The sequence below is a fragment of the Malus domestica genome, chromosome 02 (genome assembly GCF_042453785.1).
Source record: "Malus domestica chromosome 02, GDT2T_hap1".
NCBI classification, from domain to species: Eukaryota; Viridiplantae; Streptophyta; class Magnoliopsida; order Rosales; family Rosaceae; genus Malus; species Malus domestica.
In genome coordinates, this window is record NC_091662.1 from 16,370,027 (window position 1) to 16,393,629 (window position 23,603).

The 23,603-nt window shown below is 35.9% G+C and overlaps 2 protein-coding genes across 5 annotated transcripts; one reads left to right on the forward strand and one right to left on the reverse strand.

Annotated features, from left to right (window-relative positions):
- Positions 1-14,581: 14,581 nt before the first annotated feature.
- LOC103403936 (uncharacterized) lies at positions 14,582-17,418 on the forward strand. 4 transcript variants are annotated; one of them, XM_070816210.1, is made up of 7 exons: positions 14,582-14,710; positions 15,071-15,190; positions 15,276-15,427; positions 15,958-16,117; positions 16,366-16,438; positions 16,548-16,613; positions 17,075-17,418. In XM_070816210.1, the coding sequence occupies exons 4-7, from the start codon at positions 16,086-16,088 to the stop codon at positions 17,183-17,185; spliced, it is 282 nt and encodes a 93-aa protein (XP_070672311.1). In that variant the 5' UTR covers positions 14,582-14,710; positions 15,071-15,190; positions 15,276-15,427; positions 15,958-16,085; the 3' UTR covers positions 17,186-17,418. The 4 variants fall into 4 exon arrangements, with proteins under 4 accessions (XP_070672311.1, XP_008341003.2, XP_070672315.1 ...); XM_008342781.4 differs by having other exon boundaries at positions 15,276-15,422; XM_070816214.1 differs by having other exon boundaries at positions 14,609-14,710; positions 15,163-15,190; positions 15,276-15,422.
- Positions 17,419-17,606: 188 nt separating this feature from the next.
- On the reverse strand, positions 17,607-19,327 carry LOC103403926 (glucan endo-1,3-beta-glucosidase 12). Its single transcript, XM_008342772.4, has 3 exons — positions 19,169-19,327; positions 17,925-19,055; positions 17,607-17,829 (listed from the first exon to the last, which is right to left on the reverse strand). Exons 1-3 carry the CDS (start codon positions 19,230-19,232, stop codon positions 17,798-17,800), a joined length of 1,227 nt encoding a protein of 408 aa, XP_008340994.1. The 5' UTR covers positions 19,233-19,327; the 3' UTR covers positions 17,607-17,797.
- Positions 19,328-23,603: the final 4,276 nt, after the last annotated feature.

The following is a 23,603-nucleotide window of genomic DNA, read 5'->3' on the forward strand; positions in this document are numbered from 1 at the left end:
ATTAATGCCTCATTCTCTCGCAGCCACACCTCGTCTTCTTCCTTTTGACTTATTTCATTTGTGTCAAATCTTATAGGTTTGAGTACGAGGAGGGTTGGCTTTCTTGTTTTAGTTGGTACTTTGTTTCTCTCTATGAGTTGTTTCGTGCTTCTTAAGGGGTTTTTTGCATGATGCATATCCACTTCTGTGTTGCTTCTCTTTTTTGTGATTTTCTTAAAAGAATTTGTCAAATATTGTCAATCATGTTGAGGTTATAAGAAAAGTACGTAAGTTACCTCCCTTTAGGAGCATTTTATATTTTCTCAAGTACTCTCGAACTCTCTCATTCAAGACACTAAACTAATACGTTTTTTTCACCCCTCAAACGGATTACATTTTTTATTTTCTAATTTTACATTATTAACGTGGTAAATTTGGGATTTACATATCGGATTTTATTGAGCTCGAGCAAATTGAAGGCGCAACATCTCTGTTGCTTGAGCTAGAAAATAACCAACTAGGGCTACAAATATGGTCTGAAAACCACGAGATCCATTGATGCATTCCATTGCTATATATTCTACTGATTCAGTGAACCTAGGGCAGGATATGACTTCAGTCAGTCTTGTTTTCTGGAAAAATCTGATTGGATAATACCTCAATTGTTTATTGCCTGGTCCAATCAAAATGCTGGACCTATTTTTCTTTTTTATCTTATCCAATGTTTTATATTCCCTCACATGTAATGCTCCAATCCACTTCTCCAATGTCACTACAAGATTAACCAAATTTTTATTCAATCACTAGGGTTAGTTTTATCATATATCGTATATATATTCTCCTCTAAACACACATCCCCAGATTAATGCTTTCATAGTTTAATTTTTAATGCATATATATATATATATATATATATATATATGTATGTATGTATGTATGTATTACTTAGCATCGAGAATCCAATGACCTGCACGTAATATATATGAAGCAGATGGGAATATCAAATGTGAAAGAACGTTGCACCCTTAATTAAGATCTATATACGAAGATCCATGCAAGATGAGATTGATTCCTGAAAAGATGTCTGGACTCTCAACAAATTCTGAAACAAAATTTGAGTCACAAATCTTTGGTAAGATCTTCTCCACGAGAATTGGTCGGGTTGAGACAGGCATTACATTAGGGGTTTAGTCAAAAGGGTTTCATAATATCGTCAGACATTACAAATTTGCACAACATGTTCTACAAGTCATTGGAAGTTTTTAATTAGGTCCTACATTATCAATGGAATTGGAATACCACAGAAATCTTATAGGGATGTGACCACAAGAAGAAGATAGGGGGGGAAACATTGTGGATGCCAATTGTACTTTGATTGACTTGTATATGTACACTGTGACCCATACCATGTGGCCTTGCTAGCTAGTTGAGTTTCTTTGCCCAACATTATCTAATTTATTTGTTTTTGTTTCTGATAAAATTATTTCCTTCCAGCTTAATGGAAAGTCCGCTAGCTGTCAAGGTAAGGGACCACTTGAATAATTGTAATTAACCCTACTTATGAACCTGGTTGTGTGTTTGTGTGACTGAGATAGTTCAATTTATCTTCATGCAGATGATAGTGACTTTTCAGATACTAAAACAACTAGATAATTTAGTGTTGAAAATCAGAATAGGGCAAAATAAACGAACAAACGAATTACAAAACTACAGTATATTACTCAATTAACTAAAGAACAAAAAAACGCTACAAAGAGTCTAAGAAGATGCAAAACTCAAAGAGGCGACATCTTGTCAGAATTACATCTAACTAAGTTACAAACCACCCTATTAAAAAAACAGAGCTAACCCTAATCTCAATAAGTAAGGAATACAAATATTCACTTACAAGAAAATTTTAAGACATAAAATACCACAGATCCCCTTAAATAATAACGAAGCAAAAGGCTAACTAATATTATTTTTCCAAACACTAGGGCTTGAGTGGATTTCATACGATCCAAAGTAGCTACTTAATTTACGTGACCTGTAGTCCAAAAGTAATCAAATGAAAACCTGGGTTAGACCTAGTTTGGTAGTGAGGTGCTTAAAAAAAAAGCACCTATGAAAAAAAGCTGTGAGGGTTTTAGGTGTTTGGTAAACTGAAAAAAAAGGGCTTATTTTGGAAGCTGCTGTGAGAATAAGCTGAAATCAAAGGAAAAAGTTGAAGCTACTATTTGCAGCTTTGAAAAACTGGCTTTTTTTCAAAGCACATGGAGCTACAGTACTCCTTTAATGAAAAGACCCACTATCAGACTGCTTTTTTTTTCAAAAGCACTTTTACAAAAAAGTTTACCAAACGCTCTGCTGCTTTATTTCACAGCCGCTTATTCTCACAGCACAGCCGTTTATTCTCACAGCAGCTTTTTTTCAAAGCACAGCAATACCAAACCAGCCCTTAAAGCAGAGATGATGAACTGGGCTTAAATTATTTGCAGACAACATTATAAAGAAGGGGGAAGAAGCGCTTTATGCGAATTCAGGTAATTATGGAAAGGCACATGGCCAAAGATTGTTTTATAATTCTTGTTGATGGCATCAGAAAACTTAATTATAAATATGTTCTTATAATATTGTGAGGACCATATGGAGTCATTATGGTAGCTAATGGTTTCATGACAATATATATAAATAAATAGCTTAATTAGAAAAAAAATATTCTGACATTCTTCAAAAAAATTATTAACATTATAGTCTGTGATCTGTTATCTGTAATCCTTGTATTTTGATGCTGAAATCTTTTCCAAAGTTCATATGTATTCAATATTGTAAAGCCGTTCCATCCGTTAAGCCGTCCTAATTCTTTCCTTTTGATCCCTAGCTAGCTACTTAGTTAGCTAGATCGATGTTAACAAACTAAATCATATCTGCCAAGATTAGACAACATACAAATTGTATCTAGAAAATGAAAAGTTAAATTCACCACCAACTAGTCTGGTGTTGATAACCCTAAAAAAACTTTAGAATCTTTCCCAGTTGGATTTCATGCCTTTCTTAATTAATGTTAAGTTTAGGAGGTGTCCACTTTGTTGAGCACATCCTTTAGAAAGTACTACTTCTATTTCATTAGCAAGCCAAAAGCATGAAATGATTATTTCCATCATTTCTAGGTTGAGTTTGGGCACAATATTATTCATTCCAATGGCTGGCCTGTTGGCCTGGAGGCTATCGTTTGGCTTAGTGACTTATAATCCTAAGTTTTTGAAACTTGTTTAACATGTTATCCGATCCAAGCCATGTTTCCAAGATGACATGTCGTATTACACCAACTTCTTGTTGGTTTGCACGTACAATGCGTAATGAGGCTGCATCTATATGTTTATCTTTCGGTTGTCTACTTTCCACGTGCATGATAAAAGTGTAGTAGTAATTTGATATACATTGTTGACTTATTCCTTAACAACTTAAAATTTAAAATTATTGTTGTCTAGCAGTAATTAAGTTGGAATGACGTTTGGCTTAATATTAATATAATATAGTGTGCATGTCAATGCCCCAAACGTCAAATTTTTTCTCTTTTGGTTGCAACCCTCAAGTTTTGGGTCTACTGAACACTCCATGAGCAGCTCATTTTGAGCCCATGAACTCAAAACTAAAACAAGCATGTCATACAACATGATTTCTGTATTGTTAATTACTTGGTTTCTTTACATTAACCTTAATTAAGAGTTAAAGATACTTTGTTGCGTGGAACTTGCTTGTGTGGTCCAAATCCTGAAAGTTAGGCTTTCGTTTTTCAGCTTTATAGCTTTTTGCCGAGTGCCAACTGCCAAAGTACTTACCAAAATCATGAGTTCATGGCCATGGTTTTGTTCCATAAATAAAGTACACAAAACCAAAGTATGGATTAACAACTTCAATTTATATGTATTCCGTTTTGGTAGTATGGCAGTTTGCCCGCATTGCTTAGAGGCCAACTCAAACTCAAGTCCATAAGAGTAAACATCTAAGAAATTCGCAACATCGTTCCATCATGGTGCTTCTTTTGTCACCCTGTTTTTCCATAACTTAACCTGTTAACTCATTTACGAATTAAATTATTTATTTGAATAAAAATTGTTTATATGAGTTGTGATAATGATATATTTACACTAAGAGGTGTGGAGAATAAATTGGTATCAAGCTCTATATTCATAAGATTTGAATATGAGACCCCTCAGCAGGGCCGGCCCTGAGAATTTTGGGGCCTTAGGCGAGCCTTCGAAGTGGGGCCTTATAATTCTCTGATCTCTAGTTCTTTGTATATTGATTTGTATAAAAAAGAATTCGCTAAATACATAAAAAGTTATATTTTCACATCAAATATCATTAAAAATTAATATCAAAAGAAGTTAAATATACAAATATTATTTAAACATTACACGATTCACGTTTTTAGACACAAATGTTCTAAATGTTTGCAGTTAAGAGTCTACAATTGAGAGTGAAGAACAATAAAACTTGATTGATGAATATAATAAATTCAACGCCAATTGTTTCTCTTGTGTTTTTTTTTCTTCTAAAATCAACATCACACTAACGAATTGAATATTAAAATAATCCATTGAATAAAAAGTTATTTAAAAGAAAAATATAAATTCAAAGTTTTGATTACCTTAAAGTATAATCTTTAAAACCATATGATAGTTGGTTTAAACATTCAATAGAAATTGAGAGAATGAGAAGTTGGTTTAAACATTCGATAAAAATGGGGAGAATGAGAAGTTGAAACAAAAAAAATTACAAAGAGACTTGAGTTTTATAACTTTATATGCATTTGGACATATGGATTGACAGTAAATTTGAAAAATAAGAAAAATCTAGTGACTGAAAGGCAGCATCATGTTTCGAACTCAACACTTCAAAGAAAAATGAAGCCAACATTTCCACTGCACTAACAAATGAATTAAGATATTTCTTACTTTTTTGTATTTATATGTTAATTACAGAATATAAAAAAAAATTGGGGGCCCTTCCGAAGTGGGGGCCCTAGGCGGGCGCCTACTTGGGCTACCTTCAGAGCCGGTCCTGCCCCTCACTTGCAAGTAAAATGGAATATCACTAGACTGTAAAACTAAACGATGACTTTTGATTTTATTTTGAAGAGATGCAACTTTTGTTTCTCCAAGAAAGGACACAACCTTTCTGAAGTGTTGCATATGGGTGAGTTCAATTTCATTCGGTTTCGGTTCAGTCTTAGTTTAGTTCGGCTTTTTCCGATTTGGTTAAGTTTTTTATAAAATTGGAAAATTATAATTATTTTTTAAAATCTGAAAATTCGTTCTAGAGTCGAAGGCAACGAGGCGGGAAGAGGAGACCTAATTTCTGGGAAAATTATAATTATTTTTTAATGGATTGTGTCGTGCCAAACCTGTTGAACGGGTAATGTGACCTGATTCGAACTTGACCCATTGAAATTAACAAGTAATATGACTCGACTTGTTACCTGTTAAAGAAATTATATTATACTTTAATAAATAATCAAATGAAAACGTCATTCTAAATTAGTATCTACATACCACGTTGTGACTAAATTTGTATCCACACACCCCAAGCCTTAAAACCCCTAATCCTAAAAATCCAAAAGACGATGTAACCATCGTCAAAGCATAGAGAATGCGATCACAAGTATCAACACAATTTTTTCATTTTTTATTATGAATTATTATACATATTCAACTCCACCTAAAAAATAGGGTTTGGAGGGTTTGAAAATTAAAACAACAATGTACCCATCGTCAAATCGTAAAGGATGCGATCACGAGCGTTTGCATATTTGTTTCACATTTTTCGCACTTATGAATTAGTTATTATGAATTTTAATGTAATTTTATTTTTCCTACAAAATACAAAAGCATATTAAAAGAATAATTAATTTACAAGTGTGAAAATGTCAAAAGATATGCAAACGCTTGTGATCACATCCTCTACACTTTGACGATGGGTATATAGTTGTTTGGATTTTTGAAACCTTCAAACCCTCGTGAACAGTGTTTTAGGGGAGTTCAGAATAAATGAAAATTCATAATAATTAATTTACAAGTGTGAAAAATATACAAACAATTGTGATTACATCATTTACGCTTGGAGATGGTTACATCGTCGTTTCGATTTTTAATTAAAGCCCTCCAAACCCTCATGAATAGTGCTTTTTGTTTGAGTGCAAATTAATAAAAATTCATAATAATTAGGGTAAATTACACAAAACTACCTCAACTATTGGTGTCGCGACACTTTCGTACCTCATCTTTTAAAATTAACAATGTCATACCTTATCTTACGAATTTATGTCAATGTCATACCTCCATCAGTTTTTCTATTAATTTCTCTGTTAAATGCTGAGGTGGCCAGAGACGAGACCCACTTTTTATTAAAAAATTATTAAAAACTAAAAAAGATCATTTAATATTAAATATATATATATATATATAATAAATAAATAAACAAACCCTCAGTTCGTCCCTTCCCCCCCTTCTCTCTTTCTTCTCCCCCATCTTCATCCCTCAGTTCGTCCCTCCCCTCCCCTATTTTTTCTCTTTCTTCTCCCCCATCTTCATCTTCTTCCCTATTACTGCAACCCAGAAAAAAAAATAAAAAATAAAAAAACAAACAAACCCTCAGTTCGTCCCTTCCCCCCCCCCCACCCTTCTCTCTTTCTTCTCCCCCATCTTCATCTTCTTCCCCCTACCTGCAACCCAGAAAAAATAAAAAAATTAAAAAAAATAGAAAACCATCTTCATCTTCCCTGACCCCCTTTCCTTGTAACCACCCCTTTCTTCCCCCATTCCCGTCTTCCCTAAACCCTCCGCACCCACTACTTGCAACCCATAAAAAAATAAAAATAAAAAAAACCAGATCCCGTCTACGCCGCCATCGCCGGATTCGTGAGGTGGAATCAAGAAACCCTTTTCGCCAGGCCGATTATACGGGTGGAGAACCTTGGCGCGGAGAAAATGGGGGGAATGGGTGTGGATTTAAGGAGTAGGGTCACTACAAGAAAACATGGATTAGGTGACGGTATTTTTTGTGGCGCCTAAAAATTCATCACATTTGGCTCAAATGAGTGAGGCTTTTTTAGAAATCGTCACATAAAGATTTTCACACACACCAAAATATTTTGCATCACATAAACATTTTGAATTCGTCACAAACTATTGGGCGGGAAATTTTACCACCGAACGAAATGTTAATATGTGATGAAATTTTTACATTCATCACTTATAGCCACGTAATAGTCAATTCATCACTTATAATATTAAAAGTAAAAATTAAAAATATTGAAATAATAATGTCAAAACTCCCAAATTGTAAAACCTAATAACCTATTTCGTTTTCCCTCAAAAAAAACATTAACCTATTTTGTTTTGTTCTCTCACCCCATCTCTTTCAGCTCCCCTTGGTTCTACTCTCTCACCCAACCTCGCCGACCAGCCACCTGGTGGCTGCCATCGACGGTGACCATATACCACCTCTCCTTCATCTCCCTCCCTCGGCCTCTCAATCGACAACAAGGTACTTATTTCTTTCATTGTTTTTGGATTTTCTTCTTCAATCAGTCTTTGTTTGCCAAGCTTAGACACCCAGTTATCAATTTCCCTTCTCTTTTGAAAATCAATGAATAATGGTTGTTATTTTTCTATTTTCTCTTTGGAATGTCGTTGATGGCCATCTATGAACATTATCATTTGTTAAATTGTAATTTTCTTATTTCTAATTTAGTTAGAACACAATTATTGCAGCTATTTAAGCTCTTGATTAGTTGCATAGTTAATTCTCTAAGGTAGGATAAAAACTACAACATATCGGCTATAGCACAAATCCACTTCTAAAAAAAAAACTATCATGTCCTGCTACACCATAACAAATAAGAACAAAGGGGGGGAAACATAAGAACTCAACAAAAGGAAAAAAAGAGGAAGAATAGTTTTTGGTAGATGAAGAAGATTATACTAGTCGCAATATTCAGAAGAAAAAAAAAAAAAAAAAAAAAACTGGAACTACTCCCTTTTTCGTGTAACTATTTTTTCAACACATAGACTACCAGAGTAAATTTGTGGAAATTTTAAGTTTGTTTGAATGTATTTTTCATAGATTGATTGAATGTACAAGGGGGGATATATAATGAGGTAGAAGGTTACACGCAACCCTACCTTGGCAAATCATACTAACCTGGTAAACCCTAAAGTTGTCACTCCTTAAATTAAGGGAGTGCAGCAAGTAACTAGCACACAACTATCAACAAGTCATATAGATGTCAATCTTTCTCAAATTAAGGGATTAGACTTAATAGAGAATCTCATGGAAAGAGGAAACATAAAATCTGGCAGCATCAGTCACCCCATACGTCTAATATTCATATGCAACATCAGTCAGCATCAGTCACCCAGTATGCAGCATCAGTCACCTAGTATGCAGCATCAGTCACCCATATTGTCTAATAAAATTCTCAAACAAAATAATATTTTGTTAATTAATTTGAGTTTGATTGAATTGATTAAATTTTGGTGTTTATTAGTTCAGGTACAAGTACAATTTTAGTATTGTGTACAATTCTAAAATCCAGATGACCCTTCGCGTTCTTTAGAGGGTTTCCTATTCTATTTCTCACTGAAGCACCTTTTGTCATGGTACTCTTCCTCTTTCTCACACATTTATTTACCTATCTATTAAGTGCAATGCTTTTAGCACTTCAAACTAAGTATTTTACAGTTTTTATACACGCAATATATGTAGCGCCAAAAGTTAACCATGAGAGTACCAACGACGCTGTATCGTTGCCCTTCTGTAATTGGTTTGTTATGTGATTTGGTGCATTGTATTGCAGGCTACATGGGGTGTTTTTGAAAATCTCAAGAAACTAGAACAATGAGGGCTGAATTTGCCTTTGCCACTTTCTTGAACACATTTCATTTTTAGGACATTGGACATGCATTATGCAAGCTTAAATTTGGATTTCATGTTCCCCATCTTTTTAACCTGCCAAGTTTGTGATCGGATTGGATTCTTGTTGGAGCAAAATGTAGTTTGACATTGGCATGCTAAGAGATTCAGATATGTGCATTATAAATTAATTCATATCCTACAATAGTAATCTATTGGCCTATAATTTTACAAATAGTCATTATGCGTATAATGGTTTGTATATATTAACATTTTAGTCTGTGTTAGTTACTTTTCATTTTCATATTTTAGATGGCAGCTTCTACGTAGTGAGGAAATAGGGTGAAATAAGTGAGGGATCCCTTACCTCCTCCTCCAATTGATGCACTTGCACTTCCTCCGCCGCCACCACCTCCTCCACAAAGACAAGAATGGCCAGTGGATCAATGATGTTGCTCTAGACAAATAGATAAGTCATTCAGTCATTCATAGGCTTATCATTTTTTTTTTCATTTCAAGAGAGTTGGAGAGTCAAAATTCACATTTGACAAGATACAACTTAGAAAGCACAAATAAAGTGAACATGCAAGATTGACTTTAAGAAAAAAAACTTGATATAACTAGCTAGAAGCTGAAAGTGCCACTTATGAATTAAATTACATTTGTGTTCCTAATAAGTTTATGTTTCTCTTCATTTTGTTTGCCCCACCAATATATCCTTATGATATTGATTGATGCTTATTACAGTATATTCTTATGCTATTGATGCTTATTACTTTTTTAGCAAAACCTTGTATGTGCCTAGTTCAATTTAATCCACATTTAAACAGAAACTATAAAATCATTTGTAAAGACAGGTTATACCTGGTGGTCTCATACAGTAGTCAAGGTGTATTTTCTTAATTAAGGATATTGTAGCTAATCTTTCAAAAAGAAACTGATATGTTTCTATTTTATTATGAAATGATAACATGAAGAAAAAGAATGATGAAGCAAATCCAAGAAGCACCTAAGGGTACTCCTTTAAATCAAGTTTTTATTAGATGGTTTCCTTAGATGAACAATTGAGAGCTCAATTGGATTTCCAAAATGAAGATGAAAGTCTGGTATTAAAAGTTAAAGGCTTTTTTGGCTAAAAGTGTCATAAACTTCTCTATTGTTAGCACCTCAATGTTGATGAAAGTCTGGTATCAAAAGTTAAAGGTTTTTTTTGCTGCAAGTGTCTTAGACTTCTCTTTTGTTAGCACCTCAAGTTGTCTATGTATAAGTGTTGGTGCCCTTCATGACGAATTACTACCACTGAGATAGGTCACCCTGAGTTAGATTGATATTGGGATGTTTATGTTATTTTGTGGGATGTACACTTGATGAATGTATTTGACTTATGTGCTTTAATTGTTGATTAATGAAAAATGTGAAATAAGTATATTACCTTATAGTTATGAATTGCAATTCTAGATTACGAAACAGGAACAAGTAATTAATTCATCATATATTATTCCTAAATAGGTATTTGATTTAACATATGTGACATAAGTTGTGTCACATGTCAAAAGAATATGTGACGATTTCAATGTCATTTAGTGTTAATCATATCATTCTAGGATTATATTGGGTGACGATAAAATCATCACTTATAAGTTTGATATGAGACGAAAAACATTTGTCACTAACTTTTTTATTTTGTGATGCTTATTCCGTCACTTACAAACAAAATATGTGACGAAATTAGCACCACGTAAAAGAAAAATATGTGGTGACTCTAACATTCGTCACGTAAACTATCGGTGATGTTGTATAGGTGACGATAATTGTGACGCTGGAATTTCATCACATATAGTCAAATGTGACGAATTTTCATATTTATGTGACGAATGTCTGTTGCCACAAAAACCCTTTTTTCTTGTAGTGGGTGTGTAGATGAGGGAAGAGGGTGGGTGCGGAGGGTGGATGCGAGGGTGGGTGCGGGGGTAGAAGAACTGGAATTTTTTTTTTCTTTTCTGGGTTGCAGGTAGGGGAAGAAGATGAAGATAGGGGAGAAGAAAGAGAGAAAATGGGGGGGAAGGACGAACTGATGGTGGGTTTGTTTTTTTTTTAATATTAAATGATTTTTTTAGTTTTTAATAATATTTCAATAATTTTTTAATAAAAAGTGGGTCCCGTCTCTGATCACGTCAGCATTTAACAGAGAAATTAACAGAAAAACTGATGGAGGTATGACATTGGCACAAATTCGTAAGATAGGTATGACATTGTCAATTTTAAAAGATGAGGTATAAAAGTGTCATGACACCAATAGTTGAGGTAGTTTTATGTAATTTACCCTCATAATTAATATACAAATGTGAAAAATGTATATATATATATACACACACACAAATACTCCTAATGACAATCTCTACAACTTTTGTAGATGGGTCAACTCCGAAATTCGACATTATAATCTATAAATCCTAGATTTATATTTAATCATATATTTTACGTTTATACTCCATTCTTCTCACTAGATTTTGTTTTTTTTTCATATTTTCATTTTTGAAAACTTGATTTTTTTAGTGGATTCAAAAAGATTGTTTGGATCGTTGACATCACGTTCAAATTTTTACGATCAACGAAAATATTGCTCAGAGTTTATAAAATTTATAGAAATTATATAACATTGACTCATATTTCAGTTAACCATAAATATCGAAACCTGATATTAACAATCTGAACTATTCATAAAGGAAGCATTAAAGCATATGGTAGGGGCCATAAGTAGATAGTCTTCAATGGAGTCTGGAAATTCAAGACCTTAGAAGGCATTCGATTCAACAAAAAAAAACAATAATAACAACAATATTATTCCAATAACTACAAAGAGCATGTGATCCAATAAGTAAAGCACGTGCAGTTTCAAGAATATGTTGAATTGTACCCTCGACCTCACCATTTTGTTGGAATGTCTGAGAGCAAGTCGTCTCATATAGAATGTCATGAGCCTCAAACTAGTGTTCAAAATCATGATTTACATACTCTCCACCATTATCAGAATGCAAGACTTTTATTCTTAATTATCAATACGTATAAACATGTCATATGTGTGCAATCAACCACAAAGACGCAATGTAAAACGCCATCCTAAATTAGTATCTACATACCACGTTGTCACTAAATTAGTATCCACATGCCCCAAGCCCTAAAACCCTAATCCTAAAAATCCAAACAATGATGTAACCATCATCAAAACGTACAACCCGAAGCCAGTGAGCTCTCAAAAGACCTCGTGCTAGGTAGAGATGGGAATATACATATAAGGCTTACAGGATCCACTTTCCTGGGCGATGTGGGATGTTACAAATGCAATCACGAGCGTTTACATATTTATTTCACATTTTTCGTATTTATAAATTAGTTATTACGAATTTTAACATAATTTTATTTTTCCTACAAAATACAAAAGCACATTAAAAGAATAATTAATTTACAAGTGTGAAAATGTCAAAAGATATGCAAACGCTCATGATCATATCCTCTACACTTTGACGATGGGTATATAGTTGTTTGGATTTTTGAAACCTTCAAACCCTCATGAACAATGTTTTTAGGGGAGTTCAGAATAAATGAAAATTCATAATAATTAATTTACACGTGTGAAAAATGAGAAAAATATACAAACACTCATGATTACATCATTTACGCTTGGAGATGGTTACACCGTCGTTTCGATTTTTAATTAAAGCCCTCCAAACCCTCATGAATAGTGATTTTTTGTCTGAGTGCAACTTAATAAAAATTCATAATAATTAATGTACAAGTGTGAAAAATGTATAAATATATATATACACACACACACACACACTCAAATTGTCACATCCCGGCCCGGGCCCCCACCACATCCCTGGCTCGACTCCACCGTAGCACGATATTGTCCGTTTTGGGCCCCGACCACGCCCTCACGGTTTTGTTTATGGGAACTCACACGAGAACTTCCCAGTGGGTCACCCATCATGGGATTACTCTCGTGCGAACTCGCTTAACTTCGAAGTTCCTATAGAACCCGAAGCTAGTGAGCTCCCAAAGACCTCGTGCTAGGTAGAGATTGGAATATACATATAAAGCTTACAGGATCCACTCCCCTGGGCGATGTGGGATGTTACAATCCACCCCCTTAGGGGCCCGACGTCCTCGTCGGCACATATCCAGCCAAGGATTGGCTCTGATACCAAATTGTCACATCCCGGCCTGGGCCCCCACCACATTCCGGACTCAACTCCACTGTAACACGATATTATCCACTTTGGGCCCCGACCACGCCCTTACAGTTTTATTTCTGGGAACTCACATGAGAACTTGCCAGTGGGTCACCCATCATGGGATTGCTTTTGCGCAAACTTGCTTAACTTCGGAGTTCCTACGGAACCTGAAGCCAATGAGCTCTCAAAATGCCTCGTGCTAGGTAGAGATGGGAATATACATATACGGCTTACAGGATCCATTCCCCTGGGTGATGTGGGATGTTACAATCCACCCCCCCTTAAGGGCTCGACGTCCTCGTCGGCACACATCCGGTCAGGGATTGGCTCTGATACCAAATTGTCACATTCCGGCCCGGGCCCCCACCACATCCCGGGCTCGACTCCACCGTAGCACGATATTGTCCACTTTGGGCCCCGACCATGCCCTCACAGTTTTGTTTCTAAGAACTCACACGAAAACTTCCCAGTGGGTCACCCATCATGGGATTGCTCTCGCGTGAACTTGCTTAACTTCGGAGTTCCTACAGAACCCAAAGCTAGTGAGCTCCCAAAAGGCCTCGTGCTAGGTAGAGATGAGAATATACATATAAGGCTTACATGATCCACTCCCCTGGGCGATATGGGATGTTACACAAATACTCCTAATGACAAGCTCTACAACTTTCGTTGAGGGGTCAACTCTGAAATTCGACATTATAATCTATAAATCCTAGATTTATATTTAATCGTCAATTTTACGTTTATACTCTATTCTTCTCACTGGATTTTGATTTTTCATATCTTCATTTTTGAAAACATGATCTTTTAGTGGATTCAAAAAGATGAATTGTTTGGATCGTTGACATCACGTTCAAATTTTTACGATTAATGAAAATATTGCTCGGAGTTTATAAAGTTTATAGAAATTATATAAAATCGACTCATATTTCAGTTAACCACAAATATCGGAACCTGATATCAACAATCTAAATTGTTCACAAAGAAAGCATTAAAGCATATGGCAAGGGGCCATACGTAGATAGTTTTCAATGGAGTCTGAAAATTCAAGACCTTAGAGGGCATTCGATTCAAAAAAAAAAAACAATAATAACTACGAGGAGCATGTGAGCCAATAAGTAAAGCACATGCAGTTTCAAGAATATGTCGAATTGTACCCTTGACCACACCATTTTGTTGGAATGTCTGAGGGCAAGTCATCTCAAGTAGAATATCATGAGCCTCAAACTAGTGTTTAAAATCATGATTTACATACTCTCCACCATTATCAAAATGCAAGACTTTTATTCTTAATTATCAATACGTATAAACATGTCATGTGTGCAACCAACCACAAACCATCAGAATCCATGTGGTATTCATGTACTAGATTAGAATTTCTCGTGCTCATGCTAGGTTTGGGCCGGGTTGTACACCTCAACAAAATGGGCCCTATTTTTCAGTTAACTTGGAGAAAGAAAGACAAGGCCCTGACTTGTAAGGCCCAATACCTCCTCAAACGTCAGGCGTTCCCTCTGATAAACGCGGTGGTCGAATTCCTTCCCGCGGTTGCGTCGATACTCTTGAGCCGCCGTCGAGGCGCATTTGCCCATCTGCTGGTAAGTTTCAGATTTGATGATATTTTTTAATTCCTAAGATTATTTTAATACTTTTTTTTCGTTAAGCAAATTCTGATTTTTTTTTTTGTGCTAAGTTTCCATTGTTTTCTTCATCAACGCTTGCAATTTTATAACTTTGATGATCTCGTGCTGTTTAAATCATAAAAACTTTGGATATGAACTGAAACTTTTTAGCTAATCTTGAATTGGTGTTAGCATTTGATATGAACCTTTTGTGATTAAATTTGTAATGTTTTAATGGATGAATTAGTTCTGGGAATTGAGATTCCCTTTGGTTTCAAACAAAGCATTAGGAAATGTGTAACTGTAAAATTGAAGTAGGCGAATGTTTTTTGACAGTCCCTTCAGCTTAATCATGGTCCGAGCAACATTTCCCTTCAGCTTAATCATGGTCTGGCAGCTCATGAATTTCTATATCTTCTACCATCCAGGTGACCTTTACTGTCATGATTCTTCATGGTAAGTCGGTAGCGAGCCAAGACGTATGGTAGCATACCATTAGCACTTAGCACTAGCAATTTTCATTTGAATTTCAAATGTGCAGGCTGATACACAGATCAAATGGCTAAATAATTGGTATCGGATATTGAACACCCTCTCTGGCGTTATTCTCTTCTTTTGTTTCTCCCAGCTTTGGCATTAGACACTTATATCACGAGAGATACGGAACACACTTTCATATTGGTGAACGGTACTGTATGGTTTCTTTTCTTTGATCATTTTGTTTTGCATCTTTCTGTACCTCCTAGGCTTGCTCTGTTCTTGCTTGGTTTCTCAGATTAACTGGTTCAACAGTAACAGAAACTCTTTGTTTCTCAGTGACAATTTGATCGCATGCGTGGATAGCTCTTGATTTCATGTTTCTTCTTTAATTAATTGGTGTTTACCGGACAACCTAAAAATATGTCAATTCAGTTCAATACAAAATTATGATCAAGACCGGTCTGGTGTACCTAAATGAGCCTAATCTCACTCTTTGTTCTGTGCACCCATTAGCAACTAGGATTTCAAAATTTGAACATGAACCCTAGTGTCAGCTCTTTTGTGGTACATTTGCTTTATTGTGTAGATTTGGGTTGTAAATTCATCATAGTTCTTTAAGTCATACCGTCAGCTTGGGAGATGGTGTCATAGTTTAGTATTTTCTGTTAGTGCTGGATTTTATGTTTGAGTTCCGTTTGAATCTGTCTCTGATTTTCCTTTCTTTGCTTAATTGGTATTTGCAGGACAGAGCCAAATTATCTTGACCCAGTCCAAAACAACACCAGACAGACCCAGCCAAAGGTCCCTTAATTCGCAATCTTTGTCCTAAGCTCACATCAACAACTAGGATTACAAATTACAGATTATTAACATGGACCCTAGATACACTGGAGAGATTTTGAAGTAAGTCTTTTCAATCATACATGAGATTTCACCTCATACGGCTCCTCGTTCAATTCTTTTGAAGTCATTGGATCCTTTTCCCAGTTCAAGATACTCTTCCCTTCTTCCACTCCGTTCGGAAGTGTAACTAGGGCCAATTCAGTCGTGTTTTCATTCATTTGGAACCTGGGCTCTTTTCTTTACATGAAATTTAATTTTGATAGGTATAGCTTTTATTGTTTGTAAGTTTATCTATTTTCTGTGTATAGGCATTTGGAGAAGCAAAACGAGCTCCTCACGGAAGCAAAAATATCAATGTCTGAGGAATTGCACCAACTGAAGGTTGTTTTTCATTCTACCGAGTCTAAAACAGTCTGAATTAAAATATGCCTGCTTGTTCATATGTGCCGAGTATAAAACAATCTAATTTAGATTGCTGTACAATCTGCAGGTCGAAGAAGAAATGCTGATGCGTAAGTTTTATGAGATAATGTCAGCTCATGGTAAACTTAAAAAGGTACAATTCTTTCGTAATTCTGTCTTCCTATGCTTCTGCTTACATATGTTGCGTAGTTCTGGAATCTGGACCAACTATTTTAAATGATCTGAGTTGTTTGTATATTTTGTTTTATATATATGTATGTATACATACATATATGTATATATAGAAACGGTGAAGCTTTGGTTGTATCCAAATTACTCTTATCCCATTAGGATGTCAAAAAGAAACAAAAAATTCACCCAAAAAAAAAAATCCGCGTGGTGGGACTAGGGGGTCTAGGCGTGTGGCAAGGGGCTAGTATTATAAGACTGCATTGAAATAAAGTACCAATATAGTCAGCATGTAAGGTTAACATTAATCTTTTCCATTGATGATCTTTCCTCAAGTGAGTGGATACTTGTTGTTTTAATCCTGGCTGTTACTTCATGTAGTTATTTATTATGTTTCCGTTTGTCTGATTGCGTGCGTTTTTGCAGAATGAAGGTTGTGGTACAGTTTCAGATGACGGTGAAATTGGACGAGGACCGTTGATGACTTCAAATTCTGTTTTCACATTGTCGAATGAATGTGTATGTAGTATTGAATAGTGTACCTCCTTTTACTACTTAAGCCAAGTTTCGATCAACGTTATGTTGTCAAACGGATCAAATAGTTGCGGAGCGTGAATTCTATGAGATAAATGCCGCATTAGGGTTTCAAGATCCGAAAATTTTTGCATCACACCAATGATGCTGGATTCTGCATCTGTAAATTGTAGAGTTACACTTTCTTGTTTAGATCAATTGTTTGATGCGATAATATACTCTATCTTTCAGCAGCACCACTTTTATTCAATGTGCTTCCAGGCTGCTTATTACAGTCAGAGTCTCAGAGATTGGGAGGTTAAGTTTTGATTGAGCTCTTCCTTTTATCTCCCGTTCTCTTCGACCACAGACGACTCTAGCTTCGAGTCAGTGCTTGCGGTGTTCATGCGACAAACATATCGTTCAGAAAACTAAAAGTTCGATGTTTGGACGTGTAAGCTGAATCTCTCTGGTTATAGCAAGAGGAGCAGGATTACATATCAAAAGAAACCAGATATTACTTGGAACTAAACTAGTAACATAAACTAATGGCTGAAAAACTACAAGATCACCTCAGAATCTGATTTCCCATCGTAGAAGAAGAGCCACCGGTCTCAGTTTCCGCTCCGACTGCATTCAGGTGAGAATGAATCGACACTGAAGATAACCTGCAATCGAAAAGATAACACTCCATATCAGCAAGCTTGCAAAAGAGGAACATTTACAGACTAATCAAAATTGGAAGATGAAGAGGCTTTTTTACTTGGATCATTGTTAATCAACATTGCAGTGCCATCGAAGCTGCAAGTCCCTCCGGTCTTCTTGTTCTTCTGCCAGTAGCTGTTGAAGGCGTAGGAAGCATGTGCCACAACAGAATCAGGGCTGTAGCAGTTGCCATCCGACATGATCTCCGAGCAGTCAGCACCGCCGTCTCCGCAGGCGTAGTCCATTGCCACCTGCAGAGTGTCTGAAGGAACAGTGGGCTTGGCCACACACCACAGCTTGTTGTGCACTGCAGTCTGAGGGGCTGGGGCAGGAGGTGGCACGTGTGTCGGCCTGCAGGGTGGAATTGTGGCAGGGGACGGCGGAGGGGAATCATCAACAAAAGGAGGGTTTTCTGGGGCTGAGGAGAACCCCGTATCTGGTGGAGAAGCTATCTGGGGTGGTGGTGGAGAGGCTGTTTGTGCCTCTGGGGAAGGCAGGAGTGGTGGCGGAGAGACGGCACTTTGGGGTTGTGGCGAAGGAACTTGGAGCGGCGGAGAGGCAGTTTGGGGCAATGGAGGATGAGGATTTTTAGCCACATTGGCGGGAACAGAGAGACCAACAGTGGAGTGAAGTGGGGTTTCTGAAATTTTAGGCAATGGCTTCGGTCTCGCTGGAAAGGGGTCCGCAGAGAGCTTTCTGCCGCTGGGTTTTCTCTCTCCGGGGTTGTCAAGAACGACAGTATAATCGTCAAAGTTAAAGCTAACGCCGATAAAGTCCTCAAGGCTTTCGGAGTGAGAAGACACCAACGTTGGAGAGACAGTTTGAGATGCTCCCTTGAGAAAATCTAGGACAGGCCTCACAAATTTCCCAAAGATATAGGAGCTTCTGACGAAACAAGAAGGAGCGAAGGCGGGTGAGAGTTTGATGTGTTCCTGGAGGCCCCACCGTGTGAGGGAGTGGTGCAAGTTCTTGACGGCCGGGAGGATGAGAGTGAGAGTGTGTTCTTGCTCTTTCCGGCAGAGAAGAAGAGGGACGCCGCCAACGCCGCCGACGACAATGGCGGTGATGGGGGCGGAAGGGTAGTGAGCAAGGACGTGGGTTTTGAGCCAAGTTTCTGCCTTTAAAATGCTGCTTGCAACCTCACTGAGATCTCCAGATTTTACAGAAACAATGGAGTCTTGCCTTTCACCTGCACAGAAAATAAAGGCCCAGAAAATTTTCAGAAAAATAAAAGATAAAAAACCAAGAATTTTAATAACAAAAAGTGAGATTTATTTGAACTTGGTTGAACCTTTTTCTTACCAGAAACACCAAAAGAAAGGAGAAATAGAAGATGAAAGAAGAACACCATCTTCGTCTTCAACATTGTAGCAGTTGCAGAGCCTTCAACTCTCTCCTCCCTCTCTGGTTTTCCTTCCTACACTACTTGTTGGAGTTGGTAAGTATTGTGGTAGAAATAGTACGAAAAACAAAGCAAAATGGTGCTTTTGTAGTGGAAAAGACCAAACTGCCCAATAAGACTACAGAAGCAGACCATTTTGGCTAAGACGCTGTCAAAGCAGGGCCAAAAATTAACACGGGTAGAATTGTCCTTCGACCTATGGGCATATTTAGACGTGTGGGCCAAGAGTCCAAGACCCAACTAACAGAGTTGTCCCTCTGCCCCCTCTGCAGATTCACTCTCCATAATTTTACATGTTTATCTTCATTTGCCTTGAACGTGGAATGTATTATAGCATATTCCCGAGTATTATATATTTTGAAGTTTTTAATTGTTAAATTGTTAAACTTTTGGTTAAGAATTAAATGATTAAAATTCATCGGCTAAAAGCTTACGGTATACGATACCTCAAAGCAGTGGCGGGAAGTCGAAATTTCAGCCTAGGAAGAACCCAAATGTCTCAATCTGAAACGCTCTCTTAAACTTATAAAAATTACTGTCATGTAATGAATAACCGACCAACGTCATTCGGGTTTGATATGGTGTCCTCTCATCATCTTCTCATCATACCTAAACCCCAAGCCTCTCTAACTTTCTTCCCCTCTCCTCCACTGATCCCCAGACTAAAGTCCTCATCAAGGCTCACAACCAACTGATTGCCTAAACTCTATATGAGCTATCAACCTCATATCAAATGATGATGAAATAAATTAAAGTAAAAATGTCTGAATGGGGCATGAGCCTACAAAAACCTTGAAAATCATAAGCATAACACTAAATTTTTACGAGTAAAAAAATGTTAGGATGGGCCTGGGACTATCCTATTCCTTTCATGGCTCCGCCACTTCCTCAAAAGATTATAAGTTTTTTGCAGACTATATAAGATATGACTACAATTTCTCTACATTATTGACTTTCTTCAAAACATTATTCTTTTTAGTGTCGTTCAACATTCTAAACTATTTAGTATCTAAATTCTCTTTTAAAAATTATCTACGTAAGAATTAGTTAGCTCTAATTGTTTGGTCATTGTATTGTACATATCATATAAACTTTATTTAACTGATTACGGTTTTTTGCACGTTTTAATGATTAAACATTGTTGGAGTCGGATAATTTTTTACAAAAATGATCTTTAAATGATAATATAAAAAAAAAATAGACGACTCAGATTGTTAAAATACATAACGGAATAGTGTTAGAAGAATATTTTTGTTAGGACTATTTTGAGCAAAGTAAATTAAACTAATAAAACGAAATTATCTAATCTTGCCTAGAGATTTTTAATTTTACTTTTATTGGAGTGAAGCGAAGATAGCCGTTATCTTTGTAAGACCAGTGGGACCACTATCATGTGGTAACAAAAGTTAAAAGCACAGGTTTAGTGGGGCCCAGAGATAACAGAGTGCAAAAAGGACTGGAAATGATTTTGGCAACTTGGAGGCCAAGCAAATATATCAGACGACAGAGACAGAAGAGAAGAAGATTCCAAATTGAAATGGGCCTGCACAAAGATAATGGGTTGGGCCTGATCTTAATATTAATTAAACCCATTGTAAGCCAATCCTAAGTTCTATCAAATCAAATTCTAGTTACTACCATGGCTTGGTAGCAACCCAGCACTTCAAAATAGTCGCTATCCACTGATTTATTTATATATTTTTTTTGGAAATTATTTTTGGCAATTCAAAATTTTACTTGTCAGTTGCTCGTAAGAGGTTTTTTTTTTTTAATATAAAATATATGGAGTACAAAATTAGATTTTTGAAGGATCGATAATAATTTCTTTTTTTTTGTCAATTAAATTGTTATTAAGTATTGGAGCCTAATCTTGGTTTTTTTTTCTTTTAAAAACAAACAATATTACCCTATCTACACTAAGGGGGATGAATAGATTTAGCCTCATAATAAGCTAGCTATAATATGGTTCAAATTCGACTTTGGCAAGAATCAATCTAAATCTCTCATATAAGTACGGAGAAATATCATTATACCGTAATAGTGGCAACCTTGGTTTTCTTATAGTAATTAAAATACGACTATTTTTCAATGCCAAATAATTCCTGGGCATAAAAAAATATTTTTTTGTAGTTAACACTAAATAATAAATTATTAAAATACAAAGTGAACTTTCTATCACAAATTATTATCGACCAAACTGAACTGATTCGTGGGCCTCTTACCCTTCTCCCATCTTATGGCCCAGCTCTGACTATTGTACAATTTTTTTCATTCCTACCCGATTTTCATCCAATTCTTTCTACGGTGGGTGGGCATCAATATGGCCGAACTAATCACGGCGACCGATCCGGACGACAGTGACCGGTTTGGTTTGGTTTGGTTTGATTTTTAGGAAAGAAAAAGTTAAACTGTTTAAAAGATGAATTGAATGAAGGGAGCTTAAACGAAAAGTTCTCGATACTGTTCACTTTAACGAAAAACTATATTTTTACACTAAAAAGTCAATCATGGTATTATTCACTTTACCCCTTATTTTGTCTTTAATTAGTTTGATTACAGATTGACCACTTACGTATAGGTATTTAAGTGATTTTATTTTATACATGTATCTTTTTATGGGCAACTAGTATGTATGATCACTTTTTGACATGCATAAATGATTATTTGTAATTAACGATCACATATTGATTATACAACGACGACACAACAATAACATAACGACCGCACAACAATGACGTAATGACTCTTAAATCCTTTTTGCAACAAAAGATCAAAAAGTGATCATTCCTGCTAATTGTCTTTTTTATTGACTAATAACTATGTAAGAATGATGAATTTGAAGGTTAATTGAACATTAAAGATCTTTGACTTGTAATTATTTTAAAGGAAAACTAATGAAAAGGGCTTGAAAACTTTTAGTTTTAACGATAAGGACAAAATAAAGGGTAAAGTGAATAGTACCAGTTTTGACTTTTTAGTGTAAAAATGTGGTTTTTCGTTAAAGTGAACAGTACCGAGGGCTTTTCGTTAAAACTCCCTTATTTTAATTGTTAAACTTTAAACTTTGATGATGGATTTTAGAATGGATTGATGTGCAATAAGAAAAGTATGTAATAATTTGTTGAATTTTTGTTATTGTTGGGTTTACCATTTTGTTTTGGTTCTCTTTTCTTAGTATTTTTAGCCAATACTGAACCAAATCAAATCGTTACGTAATGGTGGAAATGAACATTATTTTGTAATTGCAATCTTGTGAACTAATCTATCCTTCTAATAATGTATATATGCACCTGAAAATAAACGAAAGATTATGATCTAATGCGACATACTTGACGTGTGTGTTTAGACCTTCTTTAATGATTACACCTTGGTGCTTGTTTTATTTCTGATTGCATGGCAATGAAGCAAAGCTAGATGCTTGACGTGGCATATGAGATTAGAACCTCTATACTCCACATTAATTACATGAATAATTAGTCCTGTTTGCATGCATAAGACATCTCGTTATGTGATGAGAGATGCAGATATAATCGTTACGTAGTTTGTGCTAAATTTTTCTCCCGGAGTCTAGTCACCTTGTCACATAAACAAATGAAGACACAGCCGACACGTACAACGGTTTGTGCTAAATTCTTCTCGAGCTAGATGGGGTTTTATGTACCATATGGCGAGTGAACTACATTTTCTCTCTCTATGGAAATTGGACTCACATTGGCAATTATAACTACTGCTTTCGACCGTTGCAAGCGATATTCTAATTACACTAAAAGAAGGAATTAGGGAAGCATGAAGTTGAAGAAGACGGCCCTAACCACGTTTAAGATTTTTTATTGTGTTCGGAACACAACCATATATGTTAAATGTCATTATACAAGTGGAAGGATACTTGAAAGAAAAACTTCCCTCCACTTGTATAATGACATTTGACGTACCGTCCCGTATTCCGAACATATTGAATAATCTCTCCAAACCATGAATCAATCCACCACCACACCCTTAATCTTGAATTAATTAGTAACATTTGCTTATTTGTTTAAACTTTAAAGGATATTCTTAATTCCTCTTGGAAACTCTGTTGCTTAATTATTTAAACCTCACTAATTAATTAATAAATCAAGTCCTTAACCATGAGCTTAGTATTGCTTCCAAGCCAGTAGGCCCCCAAGTAGCAAAGAAATCACACTGCTTCGCTTGCCTCCAGCACATTCCATGATTAATAATTTATCTCGATTATTTTTTCTTTCTTTTGTTTGATAATGCTGTCACAACGACACTAAAAAAAAAAATACTAGAGTTAACCTTTTCGATGATTTAAAGGGTACAGTTAGGGGTATG